The following is a 20,398-nucleotide window of genomic DNA, read 5'->3' as shown; positions in this document are numbered from 1 at the left end:
TTGGGACCGTCTTAACCCAAGGACTACCTGTAATATATTTTTCTGTTTTAAAGAAACACTATTCAATCAAGATGTTAAGTTCATAACACTAATACAGGTTTTCACACCTGTCTGTTCAGATTTGGTGGGTTAAATTCATCCATCCAAAAGACTCAAATATTCCTTGAGAAGGAAAGCAACCGACAAATGCAGAGACAGACTTTGCATGTGGCCCAGAACAATTCCGCACAGCAATCCAAGGTGGACAGAAGGGTAAATCCGCAGATGGTAGAAAATGGTGGAATTCCTTTTCAAGTTACATGTTTAAAGAAGCACTCTATCTTATTATATTTCTTTTCTCTTTTCAGGAGACAGGAAATTTGTCTGAACTCCAGCAGTTGGTAAAGAGTGGAAATACATTCAACCATAGAAAAGAACATCTCGACAGTTCTATCGCTGAGGAGGTTAGTCTTAGTCTTAGCATCATATACAGTGAAGAAGATGAGTATTTGAACACCGTACAATATTTCAAGTTCTCCCACTTGGAAATCATGGAAGGGTATGAAATTTTCATTGTTGGTGCATGTCCACCGTGAGAGAGAGAATCTAAAAAGAAAAATCCAGAAATCACAATGTATGTTTTTTTAACGATTTATTTGTGTGACACAGCTACAAATAAGTATTTGAACAACTGAGAAAAGCAATGTTAATATTTGGTACAGTAGCCTTTACAATTATAGAGTTCAAACGTTCCCTGTAGTTGTTCACCAGCTTTGCACACACTGCAGGAGGGATTTTGGCCCACGCCTCCAAACAAATCTTCTCTAGATCAGACAGGTTTCTGGGCTGTCGCTGAGAAACACTGAGTTTCACCTCCCTCCAAAGATTTTCTATTGGGTTTAGGTCTGGAGACTGGCAAGGCCATGCCAGAACCTTGATATGCTTCTTATGGAGCCACACCTTAGTTTTTCTAGCAGTGTGCTTTGGGTCATTGTCATGTTGAAAGAACCAGCCACGACCCATCTTCAGTGCTCTGACTGAGGGAAAGGGGTTGTTCCCCAAAATCTCACAATACATGGCCGCGGTCATCCTCTCCTTAATACAATCCAGTTGTCCTGTCCCAAGTGCAGAAAAACACGCCCAAAGCATGATGTTACCACCCCCATGCTTCACAGTAGGAATGTTGTTAGGATGGAACTCACCATTCGTCTTCCTCCAAACACGCCTCGTGGATTTATGACCAAAACGTTGCATTTGGTATCATCTGACCACAAAACCTTGTCCCTTGACTCTTCTTATCATCCAAATGGTCATTGGCAAACTTAAGATGGGCCTTGACCTTTTCTGGTTTTAGCAGGGAAACCTTCTGTACCATCTATGATTTCAAACCATGACGTCTTAGTGTATTACTAACCTTGGAAACGGTGGTCCGAGCTCTTTTCACGTCATTGACCAAGTCCTGCCGTGTCGTCCTGGGCTGATTCCTCACCTTTCTAAGGATCATTGAGACCCCACGAGGTGATATCTTGCATGGAGCTCCACTCCAATTGAGATTGACCGTCATGTTTAGCTTCTTCCGTTTTCCAATGATTGCTCCAAATGTGGAGGTTTTTTGACCAAGCTGCTTGGCAATTTCTCCATAGCCCTTTCCAGCCATGTAGAGTTGTACAATTTTGTCTCTGGTGTCTTTGGACAGCACTTTGGTCTTTGCCATGTTACATGTTTGAGTCTTACTGATTGAATGGGGTGAACAGGTGTCTTTATGCAGCCAACGACCTCACACAGGTGCAACTAATTCAGGATAACACATGGAGTGGAGGTGAAATTTTAAATGCGGACTAACAGGTCTTTGAGGGTCAGTATTCTGATCCCTAAGTGGGAGAACTTGCAATATAGCAGTATTATACTTCACAGTATTTTGCCTAGTTGGCTCATTTGAGAACAATGCGTAAAAAAAAAAAAAAAGACAGAGTCGTCTCCAACGTCCACAGAAGTGTGTTGTGGCCACACGTTAAACTTCGGTAAACCTCTCTGTGACTGACGGTTTTTCTTTTTTTTTAAATACGGATTGGACTCATTTGAGAACAATGTATATTTAAAAAAAAAAAAAAACGACACGGAGTAGTCTCCAACATACACGAAGGCGTGTTGCAGCCACACATTAAACCTCTCCCCGTCACTCTTGGATAGGCTTCAGCTCCCGTACACGAAAGCATGTTGCAGTCACGTTATCCTACATAAACCTCTCTGTGACCGACAGTTTATTTTCTTTTTTAAAATGCGCTTTGGACTCATTTGAGAACAATGCATATTTAAAAAAAAAAACAAAACAATTGTCAGCGAGAGGTTTACCGAAGTTTAACGTGTAGCCGCAACACACTTCTGTGTACGTTGCAGACTACTCCCTGTTTTTTTTTTTTTTTTTTAACCCATTGTTTTCAAATGAGGCAACTTGGCATTATAAATACTTCTTGGGAATTTGAGATTGAGAAGAATAATTCCTTCCTGAAATGAAGTGACCGCTACACAGTCGTGTGTATTTGGTTGGGCACCATCTATCACATTTTATTGCGAAATCCATCAAACCTTTCTGGTGTTTTCAGCTTTTATTCTACAAAATGACCTCTTTGAATATCTGTCTTGTCTCTTGTAACAACAAGTCTCGGCAAGTAGTCTGCTCCGGTTCAATGTCCCCCACACTGTTCAAGAGCTCTTTTTGACCGGCAACATGGTACTGTGAAAATGGTGACGTCACGTGCACGAGCTCTATAGAACACTTTTGTTGGAATTAGAGTAGAGGCTGAAAGCCAGGCATTCTGTCCAGAAGCCTTTTTTGTGGTTATTTAATAATAAGAGGTGATTAAAGGCCCTCTGAGGCAAATGGTAACTGGACTGTGGCCTGTGAGAAAATTTAGGTTGAGTTTAGCACATCTGCCTGACAGTTCTGAGGACCGAGATTCGAATCCCAGCCCTGCTTTTGTGAACTTTGCATGTTCCTCCCTTCCATAGCTGTTTTTTTGGGTACTCCTGTCTCTTCCCACATTCCAAAAACATGCATGATTGATTGATTGAAGACTCAAAACTGACCGTTGGTGTGAAAGCGAGTGTTAATCAAAGTAAGGTTTGTTTGAATGTGCTCTGCGATTGGCTGCCAAACAGTTCAGGATGGATGGTGCCTCTCCCGCGAAGATGGCTGGGATAGGCTCCACTGTTCCCATGACCCTAGAGAGGTGAAATGGGACAGAAAATGAATGAATGTATTCCCATAAACACAGTCCTAAACCTGGTGACAAGCCTTTCCGGAAGGGTTAAAGAAACTGCCTTCACACTCTATGACCTTGGTCAAATCTTCCAACCTTCCACAAGCAATAGTTGGCAGGAATATTGGCCCATTTCCCATAACAGAGCTGGTTTAACGGAACCAAGTTCGTTATCCACCTTGGTCACACATGCCTTTTTCGGTCTCCCCATATATTTTCAATAGGATTCAGATCAAGGTTTTGCAATGCCCTCTCCAAAACATTATTTTTTTTATATCCTTTAGTGACTAAAGGCCAACCATTCAGAGATCAAGAGCCACCATTTTTTAATGTGTTTCTGCAAAGAGCCAAATCATATACATGAGCATCATTCTCTCCTCACACATAGCTTTGCTCAGCCAGATTTATTTTAAATGTCACACACCAAAATAAGAAATATCTTCAACCAAGTCTTGCTTATGTCACAACTCTCACCTCATGCAACACTAAAATACTCACAAGATTGGAGGTCTGGGTGGAACTGTGAAGCAGTAGCTGATAGTATCTATCTATATATATATATATATATATATATATATATATATATATATATATATATGATATCTGATAGTCTGTTCAGTGTTGCGGGACAGTTGAAGGTCTGATGCCATCTGTGTAAGATTTTTGTTTTCAGGAAACTGGATTTCAGCTATGTCACCAAGACATTTAAAAAAAAAAAAAAAAATCACCTTCATTTTAGGCTTTTTGATGCCTGTGTTAGTGTCTGGATAATTCATTATTTATTTTTGAAAACTGCATCTGCTTTTGTGTGTGACTGCAAAGTTCAGTCCCTTTTGGAAATTCCAGGTCGATGTTAGTGTAGAGTGAGGTGAAGTGAAGAGTTTAAGATGTGGAATGAAATACATGTCTGACACAAAAGGCAAAGTGGCTTGCCGGTGCACTCGACAAAAAAAATATGAGCTCTCCCGCTCTGGTAAAAACGTCTGGTGTTCATCCACATATTTTTGTTTATCCATGCATTTTGAAAGCAAAATTGACAAATTATTGTCTTCACAGATCACGATCCAACTGAGAAATTTGAAGCTATTTTCATTCAATGTGCATTGCAGTTTTGTGAAAATAACGTGTTAACCTTTGCTGCTACGGTCACGTGACCGTGGTTGTCCTCGTCGGAGTTAACTAATTTCTCTCGCTGCACAGCTAAGATGGTTGGTGGGGACAATAAAACTAATTTTTTTTTTTTTCCCCCTTCTAAATCCTCACGCTGCACACGCCTGCATAGTCCCGTCTCACTCAGCCCTCGAAACACAAGCACATGCATTCAAACTTTTTTTTCCCTTTGGCAATTAAGTCATTATATTCTTTATCAGCAAATTTACTATTTTGTGCCTTGTGCCATTTTTGGGACACTCACATTCTGCTCGTCCAATCAATAACAACAATATTAGTAATTTTTTTTGTAGACTATTGCATGATTTGTCACTTTAACCTGCTCCCTTTGCACTACTGTCATTGCACTGGTCTATTACGGGAACTGCGAACAGGTAAAGGGAGTGTACAAGCTTTATACAATGTCGGACATTGAGACACTTATCTCGTACCTGGTTTTGATTTTACATCTTGCATGACTTTTATAAGCAATAGTTCCTATAAATAAAAATTTCTCTTGTTCTTTGTTCTTGCTGCTTTGTTCGTTGTTCTGTATGTTGTACCAGTGCAGCACCGTCCGCCGGAGAAAAATTCCTGGTGTGTTTTTTCACAGACTTGGCCAAATAAAGATGATTCTGAGTCTGATTCTGAAATGCAACCAAAGAGTGCTCCAAACTACTGCAATGAATTCAGGCAAAATGTGCATGCACATTAAAAAAAAAAAAAAAAACAACAACAAAAACAGAACTTCAATATGCTTTCGTGCCTTCATGAGAGCCACATGAAAGGAGGCAGAGCAGCATACAGCTCAAGAGCCATGGGTTGACCACCCCTGCTTTAGAAACTTTGTAACCAGTTTTGCAACATACATTGTGTCATTATCCATTTGGAAGACACATTTGTCCCCAAGGTTTAACTTGCTGGCTGTTGTCTGAAGATGTTTCTTCAGTATTTCCACATAATGTTGTGATATTGCCATCTAATTTATGAAGCGCATATGTCTTTCTGGGGGGGGGGGGGGGGGGGGGATCACAAACTTGATGCTGCCATTCCCGTAATTCGTAGTTGGATTGGTGTTCTCAGGCTCGTCATTTTTCTTACAAACATTACAATCCTCATTATGACCAAACAGCTGTTTGTTTTATCAGACAATATTTCTCAAATACATTTGTCCCTCTATGCATTTGCAAACTATAATCTGGCTTTATGATGTTACTTTTGGAGTAATTTTAGTAGTGGAAGTAGTAGTAATAGTTTTTTTTTTGTTGTTGTTGCGGTCCAAGCGCAACCATCAAACACACGGTGACAAGAGCCAAACACACGGCGACAAGAGTTGACCCGCTAGTACAGCTTGTATTAAACATGCCTACAATTATTTAATTAGTTTACGGATGTTAATGTTAAATTTATTAAGTGACAAAGCGATGTTAGGGATTATGTCACAACACAGAATGAAGTAACTTCAAATTCAGAAATGGACAATAAAAATGAGGGAAGAAAAATCCTTCACCTAATATTTTCCTGGAGGATGCATTTGGGATTAGCCTTTGAATGTAATAACAGTGAAAAACGAAGTGAGACAGACAAATTTAGTCAATTATTTTCCAGAATGAGAGTACTTAAAGAAGATGATGTTTGTATGGCACATGTTGAAGAAGGTGTCAGGTACAGGTGGAGATTTGTTCCTGGCTCAAGTCGTAGGCACCCCCCCCAAAAAAAAAAGCTAATTTAATTTATTTTAACTTCCCAATTTAATTCTTAAATTTGTACATCAATGTGGACATAAGAAATGTAAATAAATGTTTTTCTGTGTGAAGAAAATGTTAATTTTGCCTAATTGTGCTCATCAGTCTTCCATGTTTCCTAATGTATGTTTAAAAAAAAAAAAGTTCTCTGTGGGGGATCCCCCCAGGCCCACCCCTACAATTTTTTGGTCACATTTCTTATACCTTTGGTGTTTTCATGTCTCAAATACACTTATCATCATCTGGGTTTTCCCAAATTGTTAAAATGCATAGTAATATTACTGTTTGTGTGTAATTAGTGGAGGCAAGGGTGTTCTGTATGTCTGTAAAAAATGGTACTCGATGCTGTTGAGGAGAGGCCAAGGATTTTAAATTCTTGTCTGAGCCAGTACAGAGACTCTAGTACTGAATGATTCTGATTACCACTAGACAGTACATGGGCAGCAATATTTTTGAAGATAATTGAAATTTCCTGGAGCAAATTGTCAATAAAGGAGTTACAATAATCCATCCATTTGTTTTTGAAAGAAAAAAAAACTAGTTTTCTGCATCAGCAAGTGAGTTTTTTCTGATGCGATACACATGTTCTAATTGTACTGTATGGTAGTTGAAGCCTAAATAATCCCAATCAAAGGAAGTGTTGAAATTCTTTCTGTGCTGCTGGAGGTGCGAGCCAAGCCCTTTGCAAGAAAGCACTCAAGAACAGTTTTTCTCAGTCTGGTACTTGTAACACTAATTAACTAGAGATCCCTCGACACAAAATCACTATCTCACGAAAGTTGTTGTTGACGGATATGTTTGCGTTTAATACTTTTAGAACTGTTGATGTTTTTTTTGTTTGTTTTTTTTAAAGATGTTCACTAATGGTGTTTTGGTATACTCACGTGACTTTGGTTTGGCAGAGTGAGTTCAGCTCCCACTCAATGACGTTGCGAATGGTTGTCCATGTCAATATGTGCCCGATGAGTCACTGGGGAATAGTTCAGGGTGTAGTCCACCTTTTCTCCAAAGGCAGGTGTAATGAGCTCCAGTGACCCTGGATAAGCATTATTTAGAATGGATCGATTTTTAACCTTTTGTTTAGGTATGCATTTAATTTAACTTTGGTGCAATACATTTTAATTGCATCATTATTTAAGTACAGTTTTTAGTTTTGTATTTGTAAGCGCAGTGTCGAGCTGCATAATACGACAATGTCTTACAATACTAAAAGAATACTTTAAGGAATTAAACGTGTCTCAATTTTTATAGATACTTTTGCATACAATGTTTGTGTATTTTAATTTTGTTTATAGTGGTGGTACTTGGTGTAAAAAAAAAAAAAAAAAAAAACAATAACCACTGCATGTTGCTCTCACTGATTACTTTATTCCCTTTACAGTCCTTCCTTCGAGGTGCGTCGCTTTTGGCTGGCAAGAGGAAGGTCACCTTTGATCTAACAGATTCAGACCTTAGTAGCACTGTGGACCCACCTGATGTGAAAGGTGATGCATGATGGACTTCTGCTCATGAAAATTGAAATAAAAAGTATTTTGACAAATGTCTGCTTCTCATCTCTTTATCCTTTCACTTATCAGGAGGCAATGTGACATTTTTGGCCAAAGTCCAGGAGTTAGCAGAGTCCCAACAGCAGATCTCAGGCCAGCTCAACACTGTTTTGGGTGCTTTGGGATCATTAACCCAGAAGCATAGCAATGCATCTCTCCCAGCCTTTCCTGCACCCCTGTCTTATTGTACTCCTCTCACAAGTGATTCACCCAGTCCACGCCCAACGTCTTTAGGCCAACCCAACTCTCCACTCTGGAAGTCATCAACACAAGGTGGCTCTGGAATGACTACCTACTTGGACAGGTCCATCACAAGTGGACTGAGATCATCTGACGAGGTCACTCGGCGCAGATGGAGAGAGATCTTTCCTGGTATACGCAATAGAGTCATTCTGTATCACTTGTTTGTTTGAGTGCGTGATTTTTATTTTTAGGCTGAGGTGTTGAGTATTGTTTTTGTTCCCCAGAAGCAGCAGCACTCAACTCCATTACCCTGAGGACATACACGTCCGATGTATCCTTTACTCCTGCTGGGTATATTTTTTGTGCCTTTAATTGCAGTAGTCTCTAGTCTGCTTCTTTCAGTCATGTCAAATGTATCTACATTCAATTTTATTTTTTTTTTGTCCCCATAGCCTGCATGTTCAAAAGTCTATGAAAGTGGATGGCCATAGACTGCAGAAACTTATTGACAGCAACAAGAGGTGGCTGGAGATGCGAAAGAAAGAGAGCAGCATGTATCCTCCAATGCACACATTCTGTAACGACTGGTGATTGTTGTTTATGAGCACTATTGGAAACGGCTAGTAGAAGTTAGGCAAGCACAATACTTTGTTGGAGCATCATCATAGCGGTGTACATGTGCACAATAGTCACATCACAGGGTCTGCTGCGATGTTGGTGTACTGTCATATATAATGAATCAACTGTAATATTAAAAGTGACCAGCAAAAGGACTGGTTTGGACATGCTCAAAAGACTAAAAGATCTCTGCATTTTCTATTTCGCTGTTTAGAATGAAATTAGTTAGGCACGCGGGAGCTACTTCAGTGTGTGAGGTGCATAGAGGGACACTGCGTAAATGGGAGTGAAAGTGTTCTTTTATAATACCATACATAATTGTAAAAGTGGATTATTAGTAGGCAGCACGGTGAACAATTGGTTAGAGAGTCTTTTTCACAGTTTTGAGGACCTGGGTTCAAATACTGGATTACTATGTAAAGATTGCATGTTCTACCCATGCTTATGTGGGTTTTCTCCGGATACTCTGTTTTCCTCCACATCCCAAAAACATGCTTAGTAGGTTGATTGAAGACTCTAAATTGCTCATAGGTGTAAATGTGAGTGGTTGTTTGTATTTTCCCCCTGCGATTGGCTGTCAAGCAATGCAAGGTGTAATCTGCCTCTCGCCCGAAGATAGCTGGGATAGGATCCAGCACTCCCACAACCCTTGTTAAGATAAGCGGCTCAGAAAATGCATGCATGGATGGATGGATTATTAGTAAATCTGTTAAAACAATATAATCTCAAAATATGGAATTTTGTTTTGTCATGTAAAGATGGATTCCAACAATAATAATTTTGTTAATATAGTCAGCCAGATCTGTGAAGAATGCAAAGTTCTCAAGTGTCCTTTCACCATGGTTTCATCAAGATTTTCTTCACGGTTTTGAGATAGTATGGTCAAAGCTGCAGCAGACTACTACTGTGGACTGAATGGGTGGCAACGATGGGGAAGTAAAATTCGAGTATGGTAATGGTAATAGGCCCTCAGTAATATAGAGTGGTACCTCTACTTATGAAATTAATTCATTCCAGAAGTGATTTCGTAACGTGAATTTTTGGTAAGAAGAAGAGCTTTTTACATCTCAATAGACTAATCTATTCGAATCCCCCCATCCACCCCTAACCCCAGCCCCCCCCCCCCCCCCCCAAAAAAAAAAAAATAAATAAAATAAAATCAAGCATCTAAAGTACATAATGTCAAAAATCCTAAAAATATGTTCATTTAACATTGGTGTTGTGCAAACTAGCCAAAGAGAACAATGAGTGACAAGCAAAAAGGCATTGTGGGGGGTGGAGGAGGAAGGAAACTTTGACAGCTGAGAGAAAACATACGTACCCACACAACTTAATTCCACTAAAGTATCTTGGAGCCCATGGTGAACTAACATGGAAAACTCACGAAAAAGTTGTACTTTTTTGATGTGTTCTGGCATGGGATTCCGTGATGCTCAAGTGTCCAAGGGAAACAAAAAGCATCATGGGTAAAGATTGACGTACCTTCTAAGCAATGAGATGCACGGAAGATGGTACAGCGAAAGCCAATAGGAGAGCAGCTCTATCGCACCACTTTCAAACGAAGTATCCTGAATTTTCCCTTGTATGTAGAAACAATATTTTTCTGTATTTCGTAAACTGAATTTTTCGTTACTATAGACGTTCATGAGTAGAGGTACTACTATATGTACCACTGAGGAGGTGGGACTGAACTAGTTAATTTTTTGACTGGTAAAATGAGTTCTAAATTTTCAATTATAAACTGTGAACTGAAGTAGTTTTTTTGGGGAAGAATTAACCGAACTTTGAAAGACTTAGCCAAGAAAATGATCCCAACACTGATCTTGTATTATTTCACTTCTCAATATCTATCCTACATTTTAAAAAATTGCAGTATCATTTAAACAGGGGTGTACAGTAGATCACATTCTCTATTCCGGTATGATAAAGCATGCTGACATATCCACCAAGGAGCCGAATAGGACAGGGATTTAAAAAAAAAAAAAAAAAAGAAGAAACAAGAAACAGGCTGTTGCGTGAACTGTAAGTGTCCTTAATTGAGTACCTCAGACCTCTGTTCACTCGCTATCAGGCTTCATCCTCCCAGAACAACCTTGTCCAACTGGGCCTGGATGACAAGGACCAGATCAGAGTCTACCATTACTAATGACACAACACACTGTGGCGTCCTGCTGGGCTTTCTTTCTGAGGACTTCTTGAGAAAAAATGCCAACACAACTCTAATTTTCAAATGTGACACTTAATTCAGTTCTATAAACCATTTGTTTATTTTGTCACTCTTAGCTATGTGGTGCTATAGGTCGGAGACACCACCTCGATCAAGGTCTTTTAGATGTCCTATTTTTGACAAAAAAAATTTACATGCGGGTCCACTACAAGACAAAAAAGGTCTCCATATATAGAGAGAGTGTCAGAGATGACAATTTACCTGAGGTTGCTGCCGAAATCATTTCTCTACCTGTCCAATTATTCAATGTGTTTACATTTGAAGCAAAACCCCTGTGCTGGACACAGAGTTTAATCAATAATTTCCAGAGATTCCTTCTCATTCAAGCAAGAATCCAACCTAATTTGACAGGAAACTGATCCAAGAAACCCCAAAATGTCATCAAACATGTTTTCATCGTTCTTCTGGGGAAAAAAACAAAGCTTTCAAGCACTACACTGTGTTATGTGTTTATTTAACTTGAAGTTTGGTACTCATGTTGTCTCTGTAAATTTACAGTGTAAATGTTTTTGTGAGAGACTTGTATTATATTTTCCTTCTTGAATCTTTAAAACCTTAATGCCATTGAGTTACAGCTACTTCATTTTATCAGTACTGTAGTTGTGAGCTTTATGTATATTTCTATATTTCCATAAGTGTTTTTTTTACATAGTATATTTTTGCATTTTCTGCCAAAAGTTATTTTAAATTCTGTATCAAACATACATGTGCTGAAGATGAATTACATTGTACAGAGCATATTGAAGTAGAATAAAACATTGAAAAACTGGTTTCGTCTCACATCTTGTATATTACCTTGCATTTGTTTGCAGTCATGGTACAACACACTTTAAATAGTTCATATTTTTTCCAACAGATTATACAGTTGGTGCTTAGTTATAGAGCAAATGAGATGTTGGACCATAGACTTGTAAGAAGGGGTGATATATAAACAGTTTGACTAGTTTCTATTCTCTTCCACCCCACAATGAATGAATACTTGAATTCCACAGGGTAGTAGTCTTGAACCATTTATTTTATTTTTTTTTAAACTACTATAAATCTACAAAAAGCTACGGTAGTGTATCCAAATGACTTAATTTAAACCGCTGAAACAACTACAGTACAGACATCAACAAATTAGTGGATTGTCTATAACAAAATATATCTTATCTGGGATCCAAGCTATCTGAATGAATGCGCCAAAACAACCTACTTATAAATAATGAGGCAGTAGAACCCCACCCTGAGCTGACACCTTATTGTGTTGCAAGGCTTTGTGTGTCCCAATGGTCCTTGGAGCTTAGTTGTCTGGAGCTTCACACAAATTCTAGGTGAGGGGCCAGATAAAGCAAACCAGAAAAGACCCCCATAATGATACAGTTTACACAAATTGATTCAGGTTTCCCTTCCCTGGTCACTGGGGCCCCCCTCTGGAGGTGGGGCTCAAAGGCAAATGCCTGTTGGCCTGGCCGGCGCCCTTGGGGGTCGGCCGGGCACAGCCCAATAGAGTAAAAGGTCCATAGGTCCCTCTTCCCAAGGGCTCACCACCTGTGAGATGGGCCATAAGGTGGGGGGTGTCTATTTTGTAAGGTGGGGGGTAGCCGATCCGTTCCAGAAATTAGATAGAGATAATCTAAAAAGAAAAATCCAGAAATCACAATGTATGATTTTATTTTTTTTATTTGTCCCCTCCTCGAGCTGTCACCTTATGGTGGAGGGGTTTGTGTGTCTCGATAATCCTAGGAGCTAAGTTGTCTGGAGCTTCGTGCCCCTAGTAGGGTCACCCATGGCAAACAGGTCCTAGGTGAACGACCAGACAAACTACGACTCCAAAACCCCTATGATGATGACAAAAATTTGATCTTGGTTTCCCTTGCCCGGACTTGCGACCGCATGCCTTGGAAGAGAGGGGTGGAGCTGTCAGCTGATCACCACCTGGTGGTGAGTTGGCTCCGATGGTGGGGGAAGATGCCAGTCCGACGTTGCAGGCCCAAACGTATTGTGAGGGTCTGCAACGTCGGCAGATTCCCCTGTCAGAAGGAATTTCAACTCCCACCTCCGAAAGAACTTTGCTCACGTCCCGGAGGAGGCAGGGGACATTGAATCAGAGTGGACGCTGTTCTGAGATTATCTGTGTACAGATAATCGTTATTTTTTCGGGAGTGTATATGTGAGTTTGTTTTCATAATGAAAATCTGGGCCTGGAGGGTTTTTTTTTTTACCTTGTTGTTACATTAACAGTCTTTCATTCATTTTATCCTGTTGTTGTGCTTTGTTGTAGCAGTGTCTTTTCCCATAAAAAGTTGTAGCGTGTTTGTTTCTTCTTATCCTTCACAAATTTTCTTTGCATGGAGGGCATGATTAACATAGTCTTCCAACGTGCCAGTAGTTAGGCCAATGTAATGTGTGTTAACCCAGGTGTGAATTGTGTCTTTTGAACCTGCATGGAGACCATGTCAACTGCTGTTGAAATGGCCTATTCTCCATCTTCCCGCAAGCCACTGTAAATCTCGAATAAAGCTGTCATTCTCACTCTGTATTCCTCAAAGGACTCATCTTTTGTTTTTCTCCTCCCATTTTAGTGTAATTTGCTGTGTCTAAAATGCTGGGTTGCTCTCTGAATTTTCAAATTTTCCAAATCTTCTACATATTGATTCATGTCGGCTTTGTGTGAAGTGTTATCTTCCACAGCCTTTTTTTAACATCACCCATAGTCCAAGTCCTATACACTGAAATAGTCAGGTCAGCGCCATTTTGTGTGTAGGGGTGGATGGCTTGGATCATTGGGTACAAGTCACCTTGACTTGGTGATAAGTTGGTCATTTGTGCAGCAGTCTGTGCGGGAGATAGTAGTCCTCACCGTCTTTTCGACCATTTCAAGTCAGTTCCGTCTCATCAAGTCATTCTGTGTGGTGGTGTAAGGCAGGTTTCTTACTGTCTGTGAAGCCACAGATCTTTCTGACCATTTGCTTTTTTTTCTGTTCACCTTTTCTTGTCCTTTCCTTTTTCCGACTGCTTTCTCTCTTGTAACCACCATTGGATATTGTCACACCCATCTTAGGCCCTTAACGGGTCTGTGTTGCCCCAGGGTCTTCCTAGAGGTCGACTCTGATGCTTGGATTCTCAGATATCTTGGAATCCAGCTCGAAGGACCAAATAAAATGTTAGATTTATCACTTAGTTTGCTGGAATAATTGCACAAATAACGGACAAGAAGTCGTCTTTCTTCTGATCAGGAGGATGTGAGAGACAGCCTAGTTACAGTCTACAAACACGTTCTGAACCAGCCTCTCGCGTACTCTCTTTATTTCCGAAAACACTCAAGGTCAAAAGGAGGGGTGAGCAAGTGAATAAAGGCACATTCTTTGATCATTATGTGTGTGCGTTGATGAAGTTGTCCCTGGCCACCTCTTGGAAGATTAGGAGATGCACCTGTGTGTGGGGTGAGGTAATTCTAACATCTTGTATGATTTGGAGATGAACGTTTCTCGAGGCTCCATCAATTAAACAAGTGGTTAAGCAAAGCGTGTACTGAACTATGAATTAGTTTCATTGACAATTTCTGTATTGTTTGGGAGCACAGACATCTTTAAAAGGCAAACGGTTCTGTCAAAATAGACAAGTGGTTAAGTTATTGGCTGCCAATATTTTTTACTGTGCATGTGATTCAACGGCCCAAAAAGGAAACAGTGGAAATGCATGCACAACACATGGATGAAAGGGTGCAGTTGTTCCCAAACAAACAGAGGAACAAGAGATAAAGTGACACGAGATGTAGAAAGACAAAGGGCACGAAACACGTAGAGCTGCTAACTTCTCACATTGTCTCCAGTTAAGATCAGGTCACTTGGCAACAAATTAATGTTGATTGATGAAATTACAACCTATGATCTGTATTTTTTTTATCGTACGAAACGTAGTTAACAGAAACTAGCTGTCATAATATTTTAAATGAGGCAACACCAGCAAATTTTATTTTTATGAACAGGTGTCAAATACTGTAGGGGGGAAAAGCCAGTTGTATTGATATATTTAAGTCATTACTTCAGTGTAAAGAAATTATACAGGGGGTGTTTTTAGTGAAAGGTGACGAAAAGATTATTGTTGTAATAATTAGTCACCCAATATACATTAAAGAATTCATGGAGGATATTTCAGAACTGCTGTCCATTATTTGTACTGACTACAACTATTTTGTGAAAGCGGGAGGCCAAAACATTCATGTTGGCAATAACATGGGGGAAAAAAAATCCAAGGAACCCTTTTACCTATGAGGCATATTTGACCTCTCTCAATATATTAAGAGTCCAACTCACACTCAAAGTCACATCTTAGACCTGGTCATCTCTAAGGATGTTGAAATTCTATCAACTGACAATAAGAATATGGGTATTTCTGACAATTTTGTATATTTTTTTAAATTACAGATTTGTCCAAAAGTTCAGACAATCCTATGACTATTAAGAAAAGCACATAAATGAGAGTACTGCCACAAAGTTTATGGAGACTGTAGTAGTAGCATAATGATCGTCAAGACCACTAAATCAAATGTGTAAAGTGTAAGAAAGCAGAAGCTAAGTGGAGAAAAACTAAACTCAAAATTTACCATGTCCTCTACAGACAAAGTCTTTGCAATTTTAATGCAATTTTAAGTTAGTCAAGACTAGATTTCCTGAAATCCCAAGGAAGAACTTCAACAATACTTGTGGTTGACAAGCTCACATCCCCACGAATCAGATAGCTCCAGCACTCGTAACAGCTGATAAATGCAATGAGTTTGCCTATTTTGGTGAAAAAATAAAATCTGTCAGGTCAAATGTCAGCACAAATCAGCAAAATGATAAAATGATACATCATCTGAAGCCACACAGGCGCCGTTACGTAGTTTGTTTGTATTGAAAATCGTTTGTATAGAATATCGAATACAATACACATGATAATGAATACTAAACTAAGAATATAATCATGAAATTAATTAAAATACATGTAAAAATACACATGCAAAAATAAAGAACAAGAACCAGCCATTCTAAATTTCTTTTTCTTTTATCTAAATATACCGTTCAGTTCAACATTTTTTTCAATTATTAACACTCCATGAATGTTATTTTTCAACAGCTGAAATACATTTGTCAGTTTGAACCATTTCCCACTGCTGGCAACCACAGCCCGAGCACTCTCTTCACTGGTCGCTAGAGTAACGTTTAAACAGGCCTTCAAAATAAGATACATATACGCCGCGAAAATAAATTTAAAGTGCATGAAAATTTCAACTCACCATAACACAAAATCAATGGGAGCCCTGAGCTTGTTCCTCTGCAACAAGATTGTCCTTTCTGGGGGTAATGGGAGACAATGACACCCGAAGTGTGTTGTTTATATCCAGTCTATTACGTAGTTTTGTTTTGTTTTGTCACTCCAGAAAACCCTGGTTCACAGATATGTCAGAAATGAGAAAAATCTTTGCAGCGACTCTCGTGATTTAAACACTCTTGTGAGCGATTTCCCCTTTGGATAACCATCTTATTTCTGTGAATTAGAGAAGCATCTGTGTCCATCTCTTCACAAAGCTCCTCACAAAGGCGTGAGTTAGTTGTAGGCTCTTCTTCGATCTCTTCACTGGGCCTTTTCCCATTCAAAAATAAATTTTCCAAAGATGTGCTTTTTCTACCTTGTGGGGGTTAATTTGACACTCAAGTGAGATGTAAGCCAGAGAATCTGGTCATTTTTCAAAATAACAGATTTTTCAGACTCGGATAATGAATACAACGGAACTAATTGACCCCTTCGTAGAAATTGCGTCATCTGCGTCGCTAACTAATCAGAGGCCAGAGATCTGCATAAACCACGCCCCATTTTTGGACCGGCAGTTTTCTCAGACAACGCTGCATGGTCCAGTAGAGCTTCTGTTGGCGTTTTATCGCGTATTTGGGTTCTTTAACAATAGATATGATTAGGAGGTGTAGTCACGGACTTTATAATAGTGACGACAGGTATCTTGAAAGGCTTGTTGGTGGAGTTCAATTCGTACCCTTTCCAAAACCGAAGACCCCGTACGAAAAATGTCTTCGATGGATCAAACTTTGTGGAAGACGGCATGATCAACTGAATCCATCTAAAATCAACCGGAACAGAAGACCAAGTACGAAAAATGTCTTCGATGGATCACACTTTGTGGAAGATCGCATGATCAACTGAATCCATCTAAAATCAACCGGAACAGATATGTTTGCACGAAGGTAAGCCCTATATTAGAATTTCATTACATGTCTCATATAAATGAATTAGCAGTTCTTCGCTTGCATAACATAGCTAAGTGTGAATGATTGACACACTTGATCTGTCTTGAGCCATATTTTGCGATGATCTGACTGCACAAACGTGTCCCTTTGTTCGCGGCTAATTAGCTAAGCTAAACCGGACTAGCAGTCCTAAAAGCCTTCGACATGCACCGAGACACCAAGACTGAAGGAAGGATGTTTGAGTACACTAAAGTAGTGATTGTCGTACTCGGTCGGGATTTACGTAGGTTCGTCACTAATTCAAGAATAATTATTGAGGGGAGCACATGACGTTACACAAAGAAAACGAGAGAAACAACTCGTAAATCAAGCCTCGCCTTCTTCTTTTCCTTCATACGGCGGTTCAGAAACGGCTATACAGATACATATACAGATTCTGCACACAAGTGTGATATGTAACACGAAAATAGGAAACTGTCAATGACGAATTCGTCTTTGGGTTATAATATATTAAATTATGTGGCTTCTCGGTCTTCCTCTGACTCTGGAAAGATCTTGCGCTAATGTCAATGGTTTCTCCGTCGATATGCATGGAAATACCATTGAAATACCCCTCGCTGAAATACTTGAAGCCCTGCTGTCTGCTTTTCAACGATATTTCACTGTTAGCTAAGAATGTGAGTGAGAAATCAACCGGTAAATCGGACAGTTTCGCTCTATTCTTTTCTTGCTGCACCGCCCTTTTTGCTAATTGTTTGTTTGACGTAGGCGCACATGGCGTGACGTCACTTCAGGAGACGTGGTTAAGTGCCCTGTATGGAGGGGTCAATTTATTAGTACTTCGGCGGCCCGGTACCAATTGATCCACGGACCGGTACCGGTGCGTGGCCCGATTGGGGACCACTGATATAAGGTTTAATACTGACTCAGGAATGCTTTTAATTTTGGTGTTGTTGGATCTCAGGGCAAGTTTTGATACGGAAGATCATAATATACTATCTCTAGTCGACTTGACCACTGTCATGAACTTTTGACTGGATTCCTTAAAAAGAACATTAAAGAGCTCATTCAGAATGTTGCACCTCGGTTCTGACCAGAACAAAAAGGTCAGAGCATATAAATCCAATTCTAAAGTATTTACACCGGGTTCCAGTCCTCTTTAGAATAGTGATTAAAGTTCTGCTCCTGGTCTATAAATCACTAAAGGGCTTAGGTCCTGAATACATGAAAGAAATGCAAATTGATTTACAAACCCAGTTGGGCAATGAGGTCGACAGACTCAGGTCAAATAGTGGTGTGCAGAGTCCAAAGCAAACATGGTGAAGCAGCATTTAGCTATTATGCTGCATTCAAATGGAATAAGTTGCCAACAGAGGTGACGTCAGACCCAAGTGTCGATGTTTTTAAATCCAGGTTGGAAACTCTTCTTTTTTCTCAGATTTTGTAAGAGTTTTTCCACTTTCCAATATTTATGCATGTTACACTGAGTAAGGCTAGAAGTTTAGGTGCAGGGTTTAAATTATTTTATCATGGAGTAGATAGATGGGAAGAGAAATGGAGTAGGGGTTGTTTTAAAAGAAGAGCTGCCTAAGAATGTCTTGGAGGTGAAAAGAGTATCAGATTGAGTGATGAGGCTGAAATTTGAAATTGAGGGTATTGTGTACTAGCGGGAGAGAAGATGCCAGAAGAATGGAGGAAAAGTGTACTAGTCCCTATTTTCAAGAACAAAGGCAATGTTCAGAACTGTGGAAACTACAGAGGAATAAAGATGATGAGCCACACAATGAAGTTATGGGAAAGAGTAGTGGAGGCTAGACTCAGGACAGAAGTAAGTATCTGCGAGCAACAGTATGGTTTAATGCTTAGAAAGAGTACCACAGATGCACTATTTGCCTTGAGGAAGCTTGTGGGAAAGTACAGAGAAGGTCAAAATGAGCTACATTGTATCTTCGTAGACCGAGAGAAAGCCAATGACAGACTACCAAGAGAGTAACTATGGTAATGCTTGCGCAAATCTGGTGTGGCGGGAAATATCTTAGAATAGAAGAGGACATGTATGAGGGGAGCAGAACAGCGGTGAGATGTGCCATTGGTGTGTCAGAAGAATTTAAGTTAGAGGTGGAACTGCATCAGGGTTCCGCGCTGAGGCCCTTCCTGTTTGCGGTAGTAATGGATAGGCTGACAGACGAGGTTAGACTGGATTCCCCTTGGACCATGATGTTTGCAGATGATATTGTGATCCCCAGTGAAAGCAGGGAACAGGCGGAAGAACAGTTAGCAAGATGGAGGTACTCACTAGAAAGGAGAGGAATGAAGATTACCCGTAGTAAAACAGAATATATGTGCGTGAATGAGAGGGGCGGAGGAGGAAGAATGAAACTCCAGGGAGAAGAGATAGCAAAGGTGGACGACTTCAAATACTTGGGGTCAACAATGCAGAGCAATGGAAAGTGTGGGAAGGAAGTGAAGAAACGGCTCCAAGCGGGGTGGAAAAGTTGGCGCAAGGTGTCTGGTGTTCTTTGTGACAGAAGAGTATCTGCCAGGATGAAGGGCAAAATTTATAAAACAGTGGTGAGGCCGGGCATGATGTATGGATTAGAGACAGTGACCCTGAAGAAACAACAGGAAGCAGAACTTGAGGTAGCAGAAATGAAGATGTTAAGTTTCTCGGTTCGTGTGAACAGGTTAGGTAGGATTAGAAATGAGCTCATTAGAGGGATAGCCAAAGTTGGATGTTTTGGAGACAAGGTTAGAACGACCAGACTTCGATGGTTTGGACATGTTCATTTATATACAGCAAATGACGTTAGAGAGAGCAGACTTAGATGGTTTGGACATGTTCAGAGGTGAGAGAGTGAGTATATTGGTAGAAGGGTACTCAGGGTGGAGCTGCCAGACAAAAAAACGAGAGGAAGACCAAAGAAAAGGTTGATGGATGTTGTGAGGGATGACATGAGGACAGTGGATATTAGAGAAGAAGATGCACGAGATAGGGTTAGATGGAAAAAGATAACACGTTGTGGCGACCCCTAACGGGACAAGCCGAAAGAAAGAGAAGAAAAAGAATGCTGTTTAAATTTAATTTTTATTTTGAATTTTTTATTTTTCCTTTGTCATTTTTCTTTTCATTTCCCCATTTTAAATGTTTTATTTCTATGTATTCAAAGGCTTTTAGTAATGTAAAGCATGTTGCATATCCCCCCCAAAAATGCTTTGCTTTGCTTTAGCAGACCATGCATTTTTTGTGCAAATAATTTGGTGCACAAAACTGTACTTATGTGCTGCAACCATCACTGTTTGCGTGCGCATGGGCTTGTGTGATTTATGGAATTTTCACACATTAATTGTCTGCATATTAACCACATAACTCATACCATGATGATGATGATGTATTTAATATTTTCAGTGCACTTGGACACCGGTTCACCTCTGTTTTATGTGCCTGTGGATGAAAAAATGAAGCTCT

At 39.8% G+C, this 20,398-nt stretch overlaps 1 protein-coding gene across 6 annotated transcripts in view; it reads left to right on the top strand.

The window, feature by feature from the left end:
- LOC133504530 (centrosomal protein of 164 kDa-like) overlaps positions 1–11,477 on the top strand; it is a 64,308-nt gene extending 52,831 nt beyond the window's left edge. For 5 of the 6 annotated variants that reach the window (XM_061826852.1, XM_061826854.1, XM_061826853.1 and 2 more), the window contains 7 exons: positions 120–252; positions 348–443; positions 7,515–7,617; positions 7,711–8,052; positions 8,148–8,214; positions 8,316–8,417; positions 10,531–11,477. In XM_061826852.1, coding sequence (XP_061682836.1) covers positions 120–252; positions 348–443; positions 7,515–7,617; positions 7,711–8,052; positions 8,148–8,214; positions 8,316–8,417; positions 10,531–10,627 — 940 coding nt within the window. In that variant the 3' untranslated portion in view covers positions 10,628–11,477. The remainder of the gene's footprint in view (positions 1–119; positions 253–347; positions 444–7,514; positions 7,618–7,710; positions 8,053–8,147; positions 8,215–8,315; positions 8,418–10,530) is intronic. The other variant, XM_061826851.1, reaches the window with a different exon arrangement.
- The last annotated feature ends 8,921 nt before the right edge of the window (positions 11,478–20,398 follow it).

The sequence above is a fragment of the Syngnathoides biaculeatus genome, chromosome 8 (genome assembly GCF_019802595.1).
Source record: "Syngnathoides biaculeatus isolate LvHL_M chromosome 8, ASM1980259v1, whole genome shotgun sequence".
Lineage (NCBI taxonomy): Eukaryota > Metazoa > Chordata > Actinopteri > Syngnathiformes > Syngnathidae > Syngnathoides > Syngnathoides biaculeatus.
The sequence above is the reverse complement of the archived record's forward strand: the minus strand, read 5'-3'. Positions and strand labels throughout refer to the sequence as shown.